At 39.9% G+C, this 19,246-nt stretch overlaps 1 protein-coding gene across 5 annotated transcripts in view; it reads left to right on the top strand.

The window, feature by feature from the left end:
• Nucleotides 1-19,246, top strand: part of FIG4 (FIG4 phosphoinositide 5-phosphatase) — a 279,940-nt gene that overhangs the window by 134,342 nt on the left and 126,352 nt on the right. For all 5 annotated transcript variants that reach the window (XM_072141804.1, XM_072141806.1, XM_072141807.1 and 2 more), the window contains exons 17-20: nt 1,899-2,037; nt 6,144-6,202; nt 17,215-17,362; nt 18,744-18,827. In XM_072141804.1, the coding sequence (XP_071997905.1) occupies nt 1,899-2,037; nt 6,144-6,202; nt 17,215-17,362; nt 18,744-18,827 (430 nt within the window). The remainder of the gene's footprint in view (nt 1-1,898; nt 2,038-6,143; nt 6,203-17,214; nt 17,363-18,743; nt 18,828-19,246) is intronic.

Raw genomic sequence — 19,246 nt, 5'->3', positions numbered from 1 at the left:
GTGGACCTCAATTCACTTCACTGAGGAAAGCTTTAGTTGAATTTATTTTTATTTACTTTTTGTTTGGCACCAAACTGGGAAAAGACTGAACCCAAAGTGCGTAAAGAAGTCAGTAAAAGGTGGAGAAGGAAGTGTCATGGTTTGAAGAATATTTTCTGCAACAGAAGTTGGACTTCTCATACAGTGTGTATCAGAGCCTTCTTCAACAGCACATGGTTCCTTCCTTGCATTTTTCACTCAATCAGCGAGTAATTTTCATTCAGGAAATTGTCCCCTGTCATATAGAAAAACGGTAAAGCAGTTCCTTGAAACACAAAACATTAAAACAATGAAATGGCCAGCCCAGAGTCCTAAAGAGAGATTAAAACCCAATAGAAAACTTTGGGGAAAATCCTTGGTGACAAACTTATGGCCAAGAAACCCACAACAGTCACTGCGACTAGCGATGTCCTGTGGCAGCAGATACGCTGAAGTCATTTACAGCAAAGGCCTGTATGCTTCCCACTGACTATTCTAACCCTCAGACAATTTACTTTCTTAGTTCGTTCTCTGTGCCACAGTCATTGCTGTTCTCTAATTATGATCGGCATAGTTTTTGCAAAAGAAAGGTTTTATGATGATATACTTTGGTAACTTTGTAAAACACTAGTGGCGCAGTGTATCAAATGTTGAACAATGGAGATTACGTTATTCTGAAAAACTCAAGTGATCATACATTGATCTCTAATTTTGATCTCCAGTGTATAAAAACTGATCGGCAGTAGTAAGCATCTGCAGTGACTTATATCCAGGCATTCATAGTAACTTTGTACAAGAGTGGCAGTATGTCTGTGGCCTTAGTTGGACAAAAACACTGTTACAGTTTGCCCAAAGATATGTTTGAGATCAGACGCTAAAGCATTTTTTGATAATGTGGTATCTAGTACTAAGTAAGTAATGTGGTACATATCTAATTAAGTATCTTAGTATTGATGTAAATGTAAAATGTTTATGTAGTAGTTTAAGAATTTTTGTTTTGTATAGTGTATCTCCAATAGTATCCAGTGCACCACATATGTAACTTGTTTCCAACAGTAAAATATGATTTTATGAATTGTATTGTCTTAAAAAACAAAATTACTATATAATGTTTTATGTCTTTAGTTTTTTATGGAAATGCTGCTAAACACTGGGGATAGAACTTTCTTTGACAGACCTCAGTTGAAAAGGCTACATTTTATTTGTTGGTAAAATTGCTCTGTAATTCATTCTGTGACGATGTCATGCTGATGTAGTTGGTGCTCGATATGACATGGCGAAAATATCCATCATTGATTTTTCTAATCAACATCCAACTGACTATGAGTTTTACCAGTGTAGCTGGATGTTTTCAACATTTCAGCCTCAGTTAACTTTATAAACACTTCTTAAGTAATCTATATTCTACAATAATAATTTAACAAACGGCATCTGAAAGGAAATTGTGAGTTATAATGTAGACACTTTTTGTTTACTTTATGGTCTTACAAAGTGTCTTCTATTTGTCCTCATGTTTAATTCTATATAATTTAGGGAGTTTTTTATTTTTCAAAAATGATCATTCAAAAACTAGCAAAATGTAAAAGAATGTGTTTCTTCATTAATATATAACCACATCACTATAAAACCGAACTCTTATTTATTCATTGTTTATCTCCTAACATTAGCTGGTGTATCGTCTCACTTTGAAAGCTAAGTTAGCCCAAAAATGATGATTTTTCTACCACTTTTATAGGATTGTACTGAAAAATTCTTGTTCTCTTACATGAGTTTTTTGCTTCTTCTTTCTTTTCTGTGGAATGATTTTGGACATTACATTTAGTAGTTTATATTATGCCTTTATTTTTGCATGATTTTCTTTTTAATTTTATTTATCCTAGATGCTGACAGGCAAGATGCAATCAATCTTTTCCTGGGTGTTTTTAAGCCGACTGAAGGCAAATCTCATCTCTGGGAGCTACCCACTGACTTTTACTTGCATCATAAAAATACAATGAAACTTCTCCATTCAAAAAGAAGGTAATAATCTGTTCTCAGAGCAGGATGTCTTATATCAGGTTGTCATTTTTTAATACTTTTAACTAGACAGGTAGTAGAAGTTTTGTAATTGTGACCCTCATTCTTGTTTGAAAATTGCTGCTTACGTTTACGGTTAATTTCTAAAATCTCAAAAATTAGCCATAATGCCATCAGAAACTTTAAGTTCAAGTGGTTTACATTTAAAAAGAACTTGTCATCCTAAATAAAACACTCTAGGAGCTGCTTACTAAAGTAAGCAGCTTCTAGCGCTACCTCAGATGTAGCAGTGTCAAACTGCTAGCTTTATCGGAACCTTCCGATAAAGCTAGCTAATACTGCATTGCCATACCCTGAGAACGCTGGACCGAGCTTACAGCAGTCTGGCATATTCATGAGGGGACCTCATGAATAAGCTGGACCACTGTAACCTCAGTCCGCCGTTCTCAGTGTATGGTCCTGCAGTGTTTGCTAGCTTTATCAGAAGGTTCCGATAAAACTAGCAGTGTAACACTGCTATATCTGGGGTAGTGCTAGGAGCTGCTTAATTTAGTAAACAGCGCCCAGAGCGTTTTTTAGGGTGACAGGTCCTCTTTAAAGAAAATAGATCAACTCTTCTGTGAGATCCTTAGGATAACACATTTTAATCTTTTCAGAACCAAGTTTTCCAGGTTTTTGCATTTTCGTCTTTCACTCCCCTCCTTCCACAAGCTATTTTAGATTTTTAACTTTTTGTAGGCTTGTTATCTGTGGGACAAATTGGACTTTCTGATGACACTATTTAATATTATGTTCCATTTACTAGCAACCTGTAAAGAAAACTATGTTGGAATTGGCAAAAAATCTTTGTTTTTATGGTTTTTACTGTGTGGTCCAATTGACATATCACTTTTATTCTTTGGGTCAGTATGTTTCAGGAGATTTTAAGTTTCAGGAGATTTTAAACTTACATAGTTTGGCCATGTCTAAATATCTTCTCAAAAAATATATTTATTTACGTGATGAAATGGCATTTTCATTTCTGCCATTTTGACTTTGTGACATTTTGATCACTTTTTATTCACATTTTGATGGGCGGCAAAATGGCAAAAAAAGTGTAAATTTATCACAACGCATACTGCATGAATAACTTTGGTTTCATATCTTAGCTTATTTTAGTATTATGTATTAGCGGCAGCGGCTACTGGGCTATTGGTTAGCAGCGTTGTGGAGTAAAGGCTTCTCCATGCCTCCGAGTCGATGCCGTCTACTAGTTCAGAGTTCTGAAAAGCTATGCACCTGCGCACTGCTTAGGCGGAAGCGTAGGCTCGGCTCGGCTCGGAACTCCAAGCTACAGATGTACTCTCCATACACCTCTTCATAGCAGGTTAACATAAACATAATTTTACGTTGTCTGGTTGCGAAGTGGTTAATGACAGTATATTCCCTACAACAGTTTGATTTTCTAGCATGCACAAAATTCCTACAAAAATCCCATGTGCCGTAATAATTTTACTCTGATCAGAAATAAATACATAAAAAAAAATGAATAAAATGAAACATAAACATGCACAGATTTCTAACACTTTAACATATCTTATGCTGCACGTTATATTTTAAAACAAATGATGTTGTTACGTAGAATTCATTTTATAAAACTTTATAGAACTTTAAGCGAATAAACAAATATCTTTACTAAAGGGTGGGCCTTTTATATGGATACATCTAAATAAAATGGGAATGGTTGGTCATATCAACATCCTGTTTGTGGTACATTAGTATATGGGAGGGGGGAAACTTTTCAAGATGGATGTTGAACATGTTGGCCAATTTGGATCCATCTTTTTTTTCCAATGGGAAGAGGGCCATTTAAAACTTCCAATTTATTGAGAATTTCACATGAAAACAATGGTGTGCTTGGTTCTAAAGTAATTTTTTTTAGTTTACAAGTTTATGACCACACATAAAATGTGTTCAAAGTGCTGCCCATTGTGTTGGATTGTCAATCCATCCTCTTCTCCCACTCTTGACACACTGATAGCAACACCACAGCAGAAATGCTAGCACACGCTTTCAGTACCTGTTGTTTCAGATGCTGCACATCTCATATCTTCACAGCATAGACAATTGCCTTCAGATGACCCCAAAGGTCCAAGCATTCCTACATGAACAGTTCCCTGGAAAGTGGATTGGTCATCATGGGCCAGTTAAATTGCCACCAAGGTCTCCCAATCTGACCCCCGTAAATTATTATCTTTGGGTTCATCTAAAGGCAATAGTCTATGCTGTGAAGATACCAGATGTGCAGCATCTGAAACCGTGGATACTGGAAGCCTGTTCTAGCATTTTTTCTACGATGTTGCGATCACTGTGTCAAGAGTGGGAGAAGAGGGTTGCGTTGACAAGTTGTTCATAAACTTGTAAATAACTTGTGAAAGAATAAAGTTAACCAATCACATCATTGTTTTTCTTGTAAACTTATTGATGATTTCACATGATCCTCTCCCCATTGAAAAAAAAAAAGGATCAAAAATGTCCAACTTCAAAATGGCCACCATAGTCAACACCCATCTTGAAAAGTTTCCCTTCTCCCATATATATTTTAACCCCATTTATGTCACAGCATTTTCTCACTACTTTTTTTTTTTTCCTGTGTGAGGGCTTATTTTCTGTGTAACAAATTTTACTTCTCAGTGATGTTATTTATTATTGCATCCCGTGTACTTTGAAGCTGCAGAAAAAAAATCCAATTTGGTGAAATTTGTGAAAAAACGCATTTGCATCACTTTTTTGTGGGCTCGGTTTTTACAACATTTACTGTGTGCTCAAAATGATAAGTCTGTCAATTCTTTGGTTTGGTACAATCACGGTGATAGCAAATGCAATGTCTTTAGATTTCATTTTCAAAAATCAAAACAATGTCTACGAAAAAAATGTTTTTCGTTTTCGCTTTTTTACTGCTACCATTTTGAGGACTGTGCCACTTTTAGATCAGTTTTTATCACTTTTTATTACATTTTTGGTGTAAAATGGTGTAAATATAAATTGCCCAGCTTGTGTTTTGTATTCTGAATCAAGCAGACACAAGACATTTTAATATTTTTGTGAATTAAGAGTCTCCAGTTAGTGTTACTGATCCTACAAATCACTAACGTATCATAAAAATGGAATATATTAGACAATTAAATTTTTTTGTTTCTAAATTTCAAACAATTTATATAGAAATAGATTTAGCAGAGATAATTTGCTAAAAAATATTTGTAACCATAAACGCACATATCCTATTTGCATCATGGGCTGAACAGATTGGCTATGTTTAATCCATGCAACAATAGAAGCCACATTAAATGGCAGTGATTTATTACTTGACACACACAGTAGACATTTCATGGAATAGGATTTCTCTAGAGAATATGTATTCCAATCAAGGTCTTCTCAACCTCCTCTGCAGGAAGCAATTAAATATGAAGTCAAGTTGACTGATTTGATATCTTCTGGGATCATTACACTTTGCATCCGACAGTTTAAACACACAAATATTGTAATGAAATGTCTCTTTTTCTCTAGGGTTGTTATGGATAATAATACTTTACTTTGCTAACTTAATAGATTAATATTTATTTAGTAAAATCGTACACATACTTTAAATAGAAGTCGAAGAGATGCTGGTGCATTACATTCTGCTAAACTGCTACTCTTGTAGGGTTTAGAGTTGTTGTCCAGTAACAATATTTATTCCCCTTTTTGATTGCCTAGCTGTAAGAGTATATGCAACACTCAGCAATGAAAACAATTCTTAACCCTTTTTAAAAAGGTTGGTAAATAAAATGGGACTTCTGTGATGAGGGGAAAATTCGTTATAAATTGGCTTAGTAATAGAAAAATGAGGGCCGTCATTAATGGCTTAATCTCAGATTGAGTTGAAGTTACCAGTGGGTGCAACAAGGGTCAGTTTTGGGCTCCCTTCTTTTTAATATTTTTATTAATCAGCTCATAGAGGGTTAACACATAAGAGTTTCAATATTTGCAGATGATACTAAGCTCTTTAAAGTAATTAATGCACAGGCAGTTGCAATTGGAAGCAGTTTCTCAACTGATTGAAAACAAAGTTATTTTACTTCTATTTCCAGTTACACATTCTGGTGGACACCAGGCGTTTTAGAGCATCTACCATTACCACTTGATGAAGGTAAGAGATGATCATTTTAAGAAATATATTCACCAGATAAATGTACATTTTTTTTAATTATTGAATTTCACCCAAGTTCAAAAAGTTCTCCAATAAACCCTCAAAAACACTTGGTCCAGAAAATACAGGCTTAGGCTGGATTCACACTACCGTTGCCCGCCGTACCATAGCACGGCGAGCACATGGCACCGGGCGGGGAGAGGAGGAGGGGGAGAGCACTGCTCACCCCCGCCCCTCTCCATAGGGATACATGGCACACCGCGCCATATGCCCTGAAAAAATAGGACATCTGTGTGCCACCGTACCGCTCCCGCAGGGTGCCGGGCGCCCATTGCCGTCAATGGGGGACGTATATTGGCCATACATACATCGGCCGTATATGCGTCCCCCATGCGGCAGTGTGAATGAGGACTTAGGCCCCTTTCACACACGTATGTTATGCCTTGCTGGAAAAGGGTAGGGGTGAGACTTACATTAAGGTTATACTTCATTCACTTGATAATGTAACTTTTTTTAACAAATCTTGAGGCAAATTTTCTTTATTGGTATAGAGCATTATTAGAGCATTAAAATTTTATTTTTTTAATTGCACCAATACAAAACTTGTAACTTTCCACTGAAACACTCAGTCTTTGTCAAATACATAGAGAGTAAGGTATAGAGGGTCAGGTAGCTGTTCTGTGCTAAGAGGAAGGTGCTTTCTGAGTATTGTGGAAAAATTACACATTTTGTATTGTCGCAATTAAAAAATAAATAAATAATACCCTTACTGACAAGCAGAACTGACATTATTACTTATCACGTATGGGGTAGAACTCCTTCTCAAAGCACTTTAAAAAGAGTTTCATCACGGTGATCAAATTGCCAAATATTTGTCATAGGTCACACCATAAACACAGAACCACTTGAATGTGCTGAATGTTCTTTTTCATTTTTGCTTTTCCATTTTTTAATCCCCACCTTCAAAAATCTATAACTTTTTTATTTTTCCATGTAGAAAGCTTTGTGAGGGTTTTTTTTTTCTGCACAATTGCTCTTCATGGTGACTGTATTTAATATTCCATGCCATGTGCTGGGAAGCGGGAAAAAAATCCCTAATGCTGTGAAAATGGGAAAAACCGCATATGCACCCTTGTCCTGTAGGCTTGCATTTTATGGCTTTCACTGTGTGTCCCAAATTACATGTCTACTTAATTCTTTGTGTCGGTGCGATCACGTGATATCAAATTTGTATAGGTTTTATAACGTTTTCATACATTTACAAAAATGAAAAACACCTGTAAAAAAAAAATCTGGCGCTAATAACTTTTTCATACTTCAGTATTTGGAGCTGTGAGTGCTACCATTTTAAGGTCTTTTGATCACTTTTTAGTGCATATTTCCATATTTTTTTCAAAAATTTCCGACAAAGGTTTAAACGACGGGAATAACCGTTACTATATTTTGATAGATTGGACATTTTGGGACGTGGCGATACCTAACATGTTTATGATTTTACATGGTTAACACCTGCGATCGGTGCAAGCACCGACCACCGCAAACGCACCATAAGCCCTCTCCATAGAGGGAGAGCCAACATGTGATGTACTAGTACATAACATGTTGGTAAGGGGTTAAAGGGAACCTGTCACCACATTTTAATAGTCAGCGACAGGTTCCTATAGAGCTCTGTTAACTAACTGACACCCTTCTTTTAGCTAAAAATAGTTTCCCTTAAATCCATATAAATCACCTTTTATCTTATATTACCTGACATTAGAGGGCCGGTCCCTCCCATGTCTGTTTTTGTAAATACTTGTATTCTCTGTGAAATAACAATTTCAAAATCACCTTTTCCTCAAAATTCTGTATTGAGCTTATGCTATTCCTCTTTTGCAATCCGTATATACTCGAGTATAAGCCGGCCCGAGTATAAGCCGAGGCCCCTAATTTTACCACCAAAAACTGGGAAAACCTATTGACTCGAGTATAAGCCGAGGGTGGAAAATGCATTGGTCTCAGCCTCCCAGTATATAGCCATCAAGCCCCCAGTAGCACATAGCCAGCCAGCCCCCCTGAAGTATACAGCCTGCCAGCCCCCCTGAAGTGTACAGCCTGCCAGCCCCCCTGAAGTGTACAGCCAGCCAGCCCCCCTGAAGTGTAGAGCCTGCCAGCCCCCCTGAAGTGTAGAGCCTGCCAGCCCCCCTGAAGTGTAGAGCCTGCCAGCCCCCCTGAAGTGTAGAGCCTGCCAGCCCCCCTGAAGTGTAGAGCCTGCCAGCCCCCCTGAAGTGTAGAGCCTGCCAGCCCCCCTGAAGTGTAGAGCCTGCCAGCCCCCCTGAAGTGTAGAGCCTGCCAGCCCCCCTGAAGTGTAGAGCCTGCCAGCCCCCCTGAAGTGTAGAGCCTGCCAGCCCCCCTGAAGTATACAGCCTGCCAGCCCCCCTGAAGTATACAGCCTGCCAGCCCCCCTGAAGTATACAGCCTGCCAGCCCCCCTGAAGTATACAGCCTGCCAGCCCCCCTGAAGTATACAGCTTGCCAGCCCCCCTGAAGTATACAGCTTGCCAGCCCCCTTGAAGTATACAGCCTGAAAGCCCCCTTAAGTATACAGCCTGCCAGCCCCCTTAAGTATACAGCCTGCCAGCCCCCTTAAGTATACAGCCTGCCAGCCCCCTTAAGTATACAGCCTGCCAGCCCCCTTGAGTATACAGCCTGCCAGCCCCCTTGAGTATACAGCCTGCCAGCCCCCTTGAGTATACAGCCTGCCAGCCCCATTGAGTATACAGCCTGCCAGCCCCATTGAGTATACAGCCTGCCAGCCCCATTGAGTATACAGCTGGCCAGCCCCATTGAGTATACAGCCTGCCAGCCCCATTGAGTATACAGCCTGCCAGCCCCATTGAGTATACAGCCTGCCAGCCCCATTGAGTATACAGCCGGCCAGCCCTTAGAATACACCCAGCCCCGTTCGCCAAGCACATTAAAAAAAAAAAAAACTTCCATACTCACCTACAGGCGGGTTCCTGATGCTCCGTTCCCCGTGGCCAGTCTCCGGTCTTCTCTGTGTTGTATCAGTGATGTATTAGCGATGACACCGTCGCGTGATATTGTGCGCCAGCCAGCTGATACAACACAGAGAAGAGAGAAGAGCAGCCGCGGGGAAGACAGAAGAGGAGCCGCCAAACATCGGGAGCAACGTGGACCATAGGGCCTCCGGAGGGTGAGTATGGAAGTTTTTCGTGTTTTATTGACTCGTGTGTAAGCCGAGGGGAGGTTTTTCAGCACAATTTTTGTATATAGTATATAGTCATGGGCTCCATAGACTTTTGGTAGAGCTACTGATTTGGATTTTAACTATATTGTGTTAGCAACAGCTGTACTTCCACTGCAGTTCCATGTATAGCTTTGCACTGATGCTTAGATCCATGCATTGCCGTGTATTTTGGCTTTAGCTCCATGTATGTCTGTGTATAAAGGATGCAGCTCCATATATAGCTGAGCTATGCAGCTGCATCTATAGGCTGTGTGCTGCAGCTACAGCTCCCTATACAGTAGCCAGTAGTCACAGTACTCCCAAACAGTAACAATAGTCACAATGTCCCCCAGTAGCCAATAGGCACTGTGTCCCCAGCAGCCAATAGCCATAGTGAGCCCACAGCTGCTAAAAGCCACAGTGCTCCCAGTATCCAATACCACTTCCAATCTCACAGGCCTACTTTGACCTGTATAAAATGTTATCCAGTAAACAGGTAGCATGGTAAAGATCATGAAATGCAGATTATTTTGATATGTTGTTTTATAGGGGAATATGAAAGGGGGGAATCAGTATAGCTTGACATTTATTATTTTATGTGTTTGCTCTTTCTATTCTAAGAAGTATTTGTTTTATCACAAGAATGGTCATGTCAGTGATTGACGGCCCTTAACCATTTAACGCCGCGCACCGTACTATAACGGCACACAATGTTAAATGGGAGGTGCATGGAGAGGGCTCACGGGCCAAGCCCTCTCCATAGCTGGTAAGTCTATGCTACATATTAACAAATATTATATTTAAAAAAAATAAATAATTTAAATCGCCCCCCTTTCCCTAGAATTTATGTAAATATAAATAAACACTAAAATTCATAGACTTATTAGACATCGCCACATCTGTAAATGCCCACTTTATCAAAATATAAGATCTAAATTTTGCTTACCTGAAAATTTCTTTTCCTCGAAGTCCAAAGGCAGCACTGATGGGTAAGAGTCTGGAGTCCTAATTATGACAGAAGAACACAATAACAATGTTAATTAACAATAAATCAATTAACCGACTGCCCTATAAGTATCCTAGGAGTCAAGGAAGAGGCGTGTTTTATGCAGCAAAAAAAAAAAAAATTATTTTATTGGGAGGGAATATAATAGTGCTGCCTTTGGACTTCGAGGAAAAGAAATTTTCAGGTAAGCAAAATTTAGATCTTCCTCTCGTCCTACAGGCAGCACTGATGGGATTTAGGTAGCAAATCAAAGGGGGGGGACAAATTTTCGAAGCCACTGTAGATAGCACCGATACGCCAAAGGCTGAGCCAGCTGAGGAGACATCCAGCCTGTAATGTTTAGCAAAAGTATTAGAAGAAGTCCAAGAAGCTGCTTGACAGATGTGATCTATAGAGAGCATTGCATACTCTGCCCAGGAAGTAGCAGTAGATCTTGTAGAATGAGCCCTAATCTGTAACGGTGAAGGTTGTCCCAAGGCTCTGTAAGCCATAGAAATACTCTGCTTTATCCATCGAGAGAGAGAGGCTGCAGAGGCCTTCATCCCTTTTCTTGGACATTGAAATTGGAGAAACAGAGATTCAGATTTTCTAAAAGATTTTGTCTTCTCTAGATAAGTCAAGACGGATCTTCTAACATCCAGAAGATGCAGAACTTGCTGATGAGCATTAGCAGGAGTTGGACACAAAGCTGGAAGATAATATTCCTGATTTAAATTAGAAACTGAGGCCACTTTAGGAAGAAACGATGGAACGGTTCTTAGTATGATGCAGTCTGGTCTTATCTGTAAGTATGGCTCTTTGCAGGATAAGGCTTGCAGCTCTGAAAAAAAGAAGATCTTCCACGATAAACATTTGAGAGAAGCTTCCTGTATAGGCTCAAAGGGAGGTTCTGTGAGATGATGTAGGACCAAGGAAAGATCCCACTGTGGACATGGTGGCCTAATAGGAGGTTTGATGTTCCTTAAAGCCTTGAAGAATCTCCGTACTAAATGATTAGATGAGAATCTATTGTTATTTAAAGCATTGATTGCAGCAACCTGAAGCTTCAAGGTAGCAGGTTTTAAACCTTTATCAAGGCCATCCTGTAGAAAAGTAAGAATATCTGAGACTGAAGGTTCAGATACAGAATTATCTGAACACCAGGATGTGAAGACTTTCCAAACTCTACCATAGGACTTAATGGTCGCTGGTCTTCTAGCTGACAACAATGTCTTTATAACTCTGGATGAAAGACCTAGACCTGTTAGGGTCTTCTTCTCAATCTCCAGGCCGTAAGCTGTAGCTTCTTTGGTGATGGATGGAAAAACCCCATCTGTTCCAAGAGATGTGGAACTGCAGGAAGTTTCCAATATTCGCCCTTGGACAACCTCATTACAAGAGGAAACCATACTCTGCGTGGCCAAAATGGTAGGATCAGAATTGCATTTGGTTTCTCTTCTTTGATTTTGTAAAGTATCCTCTGAATGAGCGGTATCGGAGGAAATATGTAAATGAACAGGTTGGTCCAGGGAAGAGACAGGGTATCCACTGCATAGGGTTGGTCTGACCTGTAAAGAGAGCAAAACATTGGCAACTTCGAGTTCTGTTTGGTCGCCATCATGTCCATTTGTGGACAACCGAACCGACTGACAATCTGTTGGAAGATAACACTGTTCAGGGACCATTCCCCTGGTCTTAGTTGAGAGCGGCTTAAAATGTCTGCCTGAGTGTTCAGAGACCCTCGAATGTGGACTGCTGACAGACTCTGAAGGTTTTCCTCGGCCCAGGAGATAATCTTTTGACACAGTTTGATGAGGGGTGTGCTCCTGGTACCCCCTTGCTTGTTTATGTAATAAACACATGACAGATTGTCGGTCTGTACCTTCACATGCTGTTTTTTCAGCTGGGTCTGAAAGAATTTCAGGGCTAAATAAATGGCTTTCAATTCTCTTTGATTTGAGGACAGAGTCCTGTCTGTGTAATTCCATTTGTCCTGAACCCAGAGATTGCCGAGGTGGGCCCCCCAACCTGAGGATGAGGCATCGGTTGTCAGGATCTGGGGTTGAACAAAACGTAAAGATCTGCCGGACGCCAAATTCTTCCTCAACCACCAACCGAGGCTGACTCTGGTCTGAGGAGTTAGTACAATCGGTTTGTCGAATCCTGCTGGAGATTTGTTCCAAACAGCCAGAATGTTGAGTTGTAGCTGTCTGAAATGTGCCTTTGCCCAAGGAACTGCTTCTATTATTGAAGTCATCAGACCCAGGACCCTCATGGCTGTTCTGACCGTTGTGCATCTTGTCTTGATAAGGTAGTGCACGGACTGCTTGATTTTCAAGATTCTCTCCTGAGGAAGATGAATAGTCATACTGCACGAGTCGAGAATATACCCCAGGAACTGAATTCTGGTTGTTGGAATAAGAAGGGATTTTTCCCAATTGATTAGGAAACCCAGTTGTTGTAGAAGATCGATTGTCATCTGAAGATGAAGTTTCAAGAGAGATTGATTCTCTGCTATGATCAGCCAGTCGTCCAAATAGGGCACGATCTGAATCCCCCGAAGTCTCAGTGCAGCCGCCAGAACTATGGTGGTCTTGGTGAAGACGCGAGGGGCTGATGTAATGCTGAATGGCAGACAGGTGAACTGGTAGTGAAGAGTTCTTGAATTGGTCACAATTGCTATTCTCAGATATTTTCTGTGACCTCTCCTGATGGGAATGTGGAGATAAGCATCGGCCAGGTCTATTTTGGCCATGTAGTTGCTTTGCTGTAGAATGGCGGTGGCTGATTTTATGGAGTCCATCTTGATTGCAATTTTGGTCAAGAATCTGTTTAGATAGCGGAGGTCTATAATTAATCTCCACCTGTTGTTTGGCTTTGGTACAGCAAATATGGCGGAGTACACTCCTTTTCCTCTTTCTGACAAAGGGACTTCATCTAGAGCTCTTTTTTGGATAAATTCGTGCAACAAGGGAAGGATCTGAGATTTCTCGATTTTTGTACTCAAAAATCTTTCTGGCGGAATCTTGTCGAATTCCAAAGCGTATCCGTTTTTTACTGTGGACAGTACCCAAGCATCGGATGTGATGTCTGTCCATAAGTGAGCGAAGTCTGCCACCCTTGCACCTACTGGAGACAGACCTGGCATGGCGTCAGAAGTCAGGCTTCTCGTTTTTTTTACTGTGGAAGACAGTTCTGTCTTTAGACTTCTGAACTCCTCTACGTCGGTTACGAAATGCACGAAAAGGTCTTTCCGGTCTTGCTTTTCTAGGAGGAAAGCTCGGTTTTTTGGAGGTACTGGCTAATTGTGGAAAAGAGTTCCCCTTATCTTCACTAAGATTTTTCAACACCTCCTTCAGGTCTTTCCCAAACAAGGAAGATGGGTGGAAGGGAAGTGAACAGAAGTGATGTTTGGAGGCTACATCCCCTGTCCAGGGCTTTAACCACAGGGCACGACGTGCAGAGTTAGCCGTTAGCATGTTCTTAGATGCAAGTTTTAAAGAGTCAAGAGAAAAATCACACAGAAAATCGCCTGCAAGTTTAACAGAAGACAAATTCTCATAAATTTCTTCTCTAGGGACTCCATCCAAAATGTCCCGACCAATCTGGCTTAGCCATAACCTTAAGGCTTGTGCAACAGGCACAGTAGCAAGAGATGCCTTAGCCATGGCTGCTGAGAGTTGATAGCTTCTGCGGAGCATAGCGCAGCTTTCCTGTCAAGAGGGTCTTTAAGTAAAGAAGATTCATCTGCAGGAAAAATAGATTTTTTAGATAGTTTAGCCACTGGGATATCAATCTTGGGAGGCAATTCCCATTCTTCAGATTCTTTAGGGTCGATTTTGTATACTGCTCGAAAACGAGACCCCAAATCAAATCTTTTTTCAGGCTTAGACCAACCCTGTTCAAAGAGGACTTTAAGATCAGGATGACTAGGCAATACTTTGGCTTTTTTTTCTGGGAAAATAAAAAGTGCATCTTGGTTAACAGAGTCATTATGAGACTCATCTGTCTCCATTACACTTTTAACCGCCTTGATCAATTTAGAGGTTTTATCTTTGTGAAACAGAAAAAAATCCTCAGATACATCTGGCCCAGAACCTTCCGATTCAGGGCTATCCCCAGAAATTATCTGGGCTTCTGAGCAGCCACTAGAAGGCAAAGATATAGAAGATGATTGCCTATGATGTTTTCTACGTTTATGATGTCTTTTAGACTTCTTTTTCTTTGAACTCATCTCATCAAATACAGCAGACATTTTTTCCTTCATCCACTGAAAAAATACGTCTCCTCCTGAAGTCTGAGCAGGAGCTGCACAAGGGGCACAAACATCATCAGGGCAATCATCCAGTATAGGCTGCTCACAGCTAATACAGTCTCTATGATGAGACTTTCTCTTCCTTTTACCAAGGCTGGACATCTGTAACACAAACAACAAGTGTTAGGACATGCCAAATGAAGGAACAAGGGCACTCATGAAAGGAACAAACCTTAAGCTCAGACTGACTCTGCTGCCTGGCAGGTGCAGAGAGCATACCTGAACAGTACAGCCTTAAAACATTCCCATCAGGAAATGCAATGCACCTGGTCAGAGGCGACACCCGGGCTAACAACCAAATCCTTCTAACATAAGAAAAGGATGCAGGGGACGCGCTGAGCCCTAAGGTTAGCAAGAGCTTTGTTCACAACAATATAGAAACCACCTTACGGTACATTGTAGATGGTGGCTTCAGGAAGGGGGAGATGCGGCAAAACAGCAGCTATACCCCAAAGTATTGAGTGCAACACAAATCTGACCTCCACTTCTCTGCTTATTCAAAAGCCGTACCTGAGAATACAGCGGTTCCCGCTTCCAATGGGAGACGCAGTAGGAGGGGAGTTTATCCAGAAACTCCGAAAATACTGGACTTCCGCCACCACGGGGGGAAGGACAGCCTCAGAATGTAGTTTCACCAAGATTGCCACTGGTAAGACATTTGCTTCTACCCTGCTGGACGTGCACCACAGCCCAGGCCTCAGGGGAGCAAGAGGATACTGGCAGTAAACCTAATTAGGACAGAAGAAAAAAACACGCCTCTTCCTTGACTCCTAGGATACTTATAGGGCAGTCGGTTAATTGATTTATTGTTAATTAACATTGTTATTGTGTTCTTCTGTCATAATTAGGACTCCAGACTCTTACCCATCAGTGCTGCCTGTAGGACGAGAGGAATAATGTTTTTTCACTACATTTAAGTATGTAACGGAAAAAGCACCCGAAGTTGAAAATGGCACTTTTTTTGCCATTTTTAAAAGTGTTAAAAAATCTATAAAAAGTGATCAAAAGGTCGTACAGTCCTAAAATTACAAGCATTGGAAACATCATCAAAAGTCGCAAAAAAGACACCACCCACAGCTCGGTACACCGAAGTATGAAAACATTATTAGCGCCAGTATATGGCAAAAATGTATATGAAAAAATTTTTGTACAGGAGGTTTTCATTTTTGTAAATGTATGGAAACATTATAAAACCTATACAAATTTGGTATTTCACAGTGAAAGACGTAAAATCCAAGCCCACAAGAAATCGGCACAAATGCGTTTTTTCACCATTTTGACCATTTGGATTTTTTTTCCTGCTTCCCAGTACACGGTATGGAATATTCAATACCATTACTATGAAGTGCAATATGTTATGCAAGCCATCACAGAGCTCTTTAAGTGTAAAAATAAAAAAGTTGTAGATTTTTGAAGGTTGGGAGTGAAAAATGGAAATGAAAAAAACAAGAGGGCCAGGTCCTTAAGGGGTTGATATACCAAGTTGATTTTGAAATTGTTTTTTTCTTGACACATTGCACTTTATGTTAGTTGAAACATTTTAGTGATTTATTTTGAATTTATGTATGAAAAAATGAAAAATAGCAAAAACATTATAAAAATTTGCACTTTTTAAAACTTTGAACTCTTAAAATTTTTTATACAAATAGTCATATCACAAAAACGACTTAATACATAACATTCACCATATGTCTGTTTTATGTTGGCAACATTTTTTTTTAAATTATTATTTTGTACCTGTAGTATGGTAGAAGGCTTTTATGTTTAGCTATTTTCAAGAAAATTTCCAAAATCATTTTATTAAGGGAAATTTAATTTCTCAAGTGATTTTAATGGACATAACCAACAGAAAACACGCCTAAATTACCCCATTTAAGAAACTACACCCCTTATATTATTCAATATGGCTTTTAGAAGATTTATTAACCCGTAAGGTTTTCTTTAAAGTTTAATCTAAATGGAGAGGAGAGCACAGAGGGGGAGATTTATGCAGATGGGCAGTAAAGGGGTTAATTTTATGTGGTGTGCAAGTGATTAATGGTGCAGAGGGTCACTGTAGGCATCTGATCTCCTTTCTCTGTGAAGGAGAATAAGGAGATCGGATAATGATATTGGGAGTTCGGCCTGGGGAAAGCCTGCTTTCTGCTGTGATTCCTCAGTCTGTACTAACTGACCAATCACAGCAATTGCTTTGGGGGGAGCCTTAGCTCTCAGAAACCACTGGACCTTTGATCCTTTCACCCTGTGTTTTGTCATGGTAACAAAAGCCATGACGTTCCACAACATCATGGTGTCTTTGTGCACTTCTGCCCATGATGTTGGGGAATGTCATGGTGGCTTAAGGGGTTAAGCGCTCAAAATTAGGGCCATATTCTAAATAAAACCATTTGATTTTTAGTTAAGTGTGACGGCAATTGAAGTTAAAAGCTTGTTTTATAAATCTTACAGTAGCCTTGTTAACCTACCAAGTAATTTTTCTTTTAGCACCCAATGCTGAAAACCTTAAGAAGATGACAATAAAGAAGCACAACAAAGGTGATGAGGAGATCAATATTTACACGGAATTCTTTCGGCCATATGAACTCAGCAGCTTTGATGATACCTTTTGTTTGTCTATGACAAATTCTACAAGGTATGATAGGATTAGCTGTTAAACATAATCGAAATTGCTAACTGTGTTGAACTCTTCAATCTTGAGTGACGTTCACAAGGGGTCCACCTATGCTAGAGAGCCTCAACATGAGCACGTAAAGCCCCGGCCACCTATGCAAGACGGCACCTTTGCTCTAAACTACTCTCCTAACCATGGTACTCACTTAGTTTCCTCAGTTTCCTCGCTGCCACCACCTACTTTTAAATAGGCTCCTGAATACATAAATCCCTCAACAATGTGGAAACCAAAATTCACAGATTAAAAATTGTGTTCTCTATACAATAAATCCTGATAACACTGTTTCTTCAGAAACATAGGTTCTTCAATGCACCAAGCAGACTTGTTAAGTTTTAATTTGATATACAAAAAGTATAGTGCATACGTTAAAATATACAAAGTTCAAGTAAAACGATCATAAAACAATATACATATGACACATACACAAACAGTTGCAAAATTAAAAGATAGTATAATGAATATCCTTACTAATGAAATAGTAGCAGATATCTGCTGCTGTGAGATGCAGCTAAGAATTACGTTGGCAGCCTTCCAGGTCCTATTTGGCCTCATAAGATGACTGACCATGTCCATTAGCATAGCTCCATAATTTATAGACGGTGGGTCTTCCTCTTACCTCGCAGTTTGTGATGTCACTGGGAATGGTAGTTTCACACCCTCTTCCCCAGTGAGACACATTTTTTGGTGAAAACCATCCTCATTCACCCGATGCCAAACTTGGGGGGGCTAGGCCTAAGATCATGGGTGTTATATCATTTGATCCTATTCCCAAGCCGATAGAGTTTTGAAAATTACAAGGCAGCTAGAGTAAAATTCCTCAACTCTACTCTCTAAGTGGGGCCTACGCTAGAGAGCCTCAACTTTAAAACATAAAACCACACTCACCTACCTAAAATTTGCGCCTTTACACTAAACTTTATTCTCTTATTCCTGGCACCCACTTTATTTCCGCATTTTCCTTGCTGCCACAACCTACTTTTTAATAGGTGGGGCCTCATTACTACAAATTATCTCCCAAGTTATTTGATGAATATGAGTTTACATTGTCTCTGATTGTAATTTCTGGCTGCAAAGAAACACCCCAAACTTTGATTCACCACACTCTCTGAACATAGGCTTCCCTTCTGCCTTTTGAAAAATATGGACCACTTGGGGTCTTTGGGCACTACACTAGCATTCCTTCCTGGCAGATCCTGTCTGAAGTTTAATTAATATGTGCACTACAAAGAGGTGAGGTGGCTGGTTATGACTAAATTTGAATTCAATAAATCAAGACCATATCTCATACTTTTACCACACTAACCCTTAAAGCTGTACTGATTTTTGTCATTTTGATTTTCAGAGACTTTATGCCAAAAAATGTTGGCATTGATCCAAGCCCATTTACAGTTCGGAAACCAGATGAAACCGGAAAATCTGTCTTGGGGTAAGAGTGGCTATTATACTTCTGTACAGGGAAAGGTTAGAAATTCAGTCATAGCATTTAAAAACACACAGACCTACTGGCTGTGTGGCTCTGTGTCTAGTAAACACTGATTTACAATCCCATACAGAGCTCTTTACACGAAAATATACAAAAGCTATAGTTTTTTGAAGGTGGGCAGTGAAAAATAAAACCAAAAAGTGCCTGGTCCTTAAGGGGTTAAGCTATCAAGTTTAACTGTCAATAATTTATAGTTGATCCGTTCCAGATCTAAAATTAACTTTTAACATTATGCTTCTGAGCCTGATGCTTCAAACACTGTTACACTGTGCAGGAGCACGTTCTCCCTCACACTGTTTGCTGAAACTTCATTTTCTGCAGTGACATTACATCACGCGGGGGGGGGGGGGGGGGATTGCTAA

Source organism: Engystomops pustulosus, chromosome 3 (assembly GCF_040894005.1).
Source record: "Engystomops pustulosus chromosome 3, aEngPut4.maternal, whole genome shotgun sequence".
NCBI classification, from domain to species: domain Eukaryota; kingdom Metazoa; phylum Chordata; class Amphibia; order Anura; family Leptodactylidae; genus Engystomops; species Engystomops pustulosus.
This window is presented reverse-complemented; position numbering and strand designations above follow the sequence as displayed.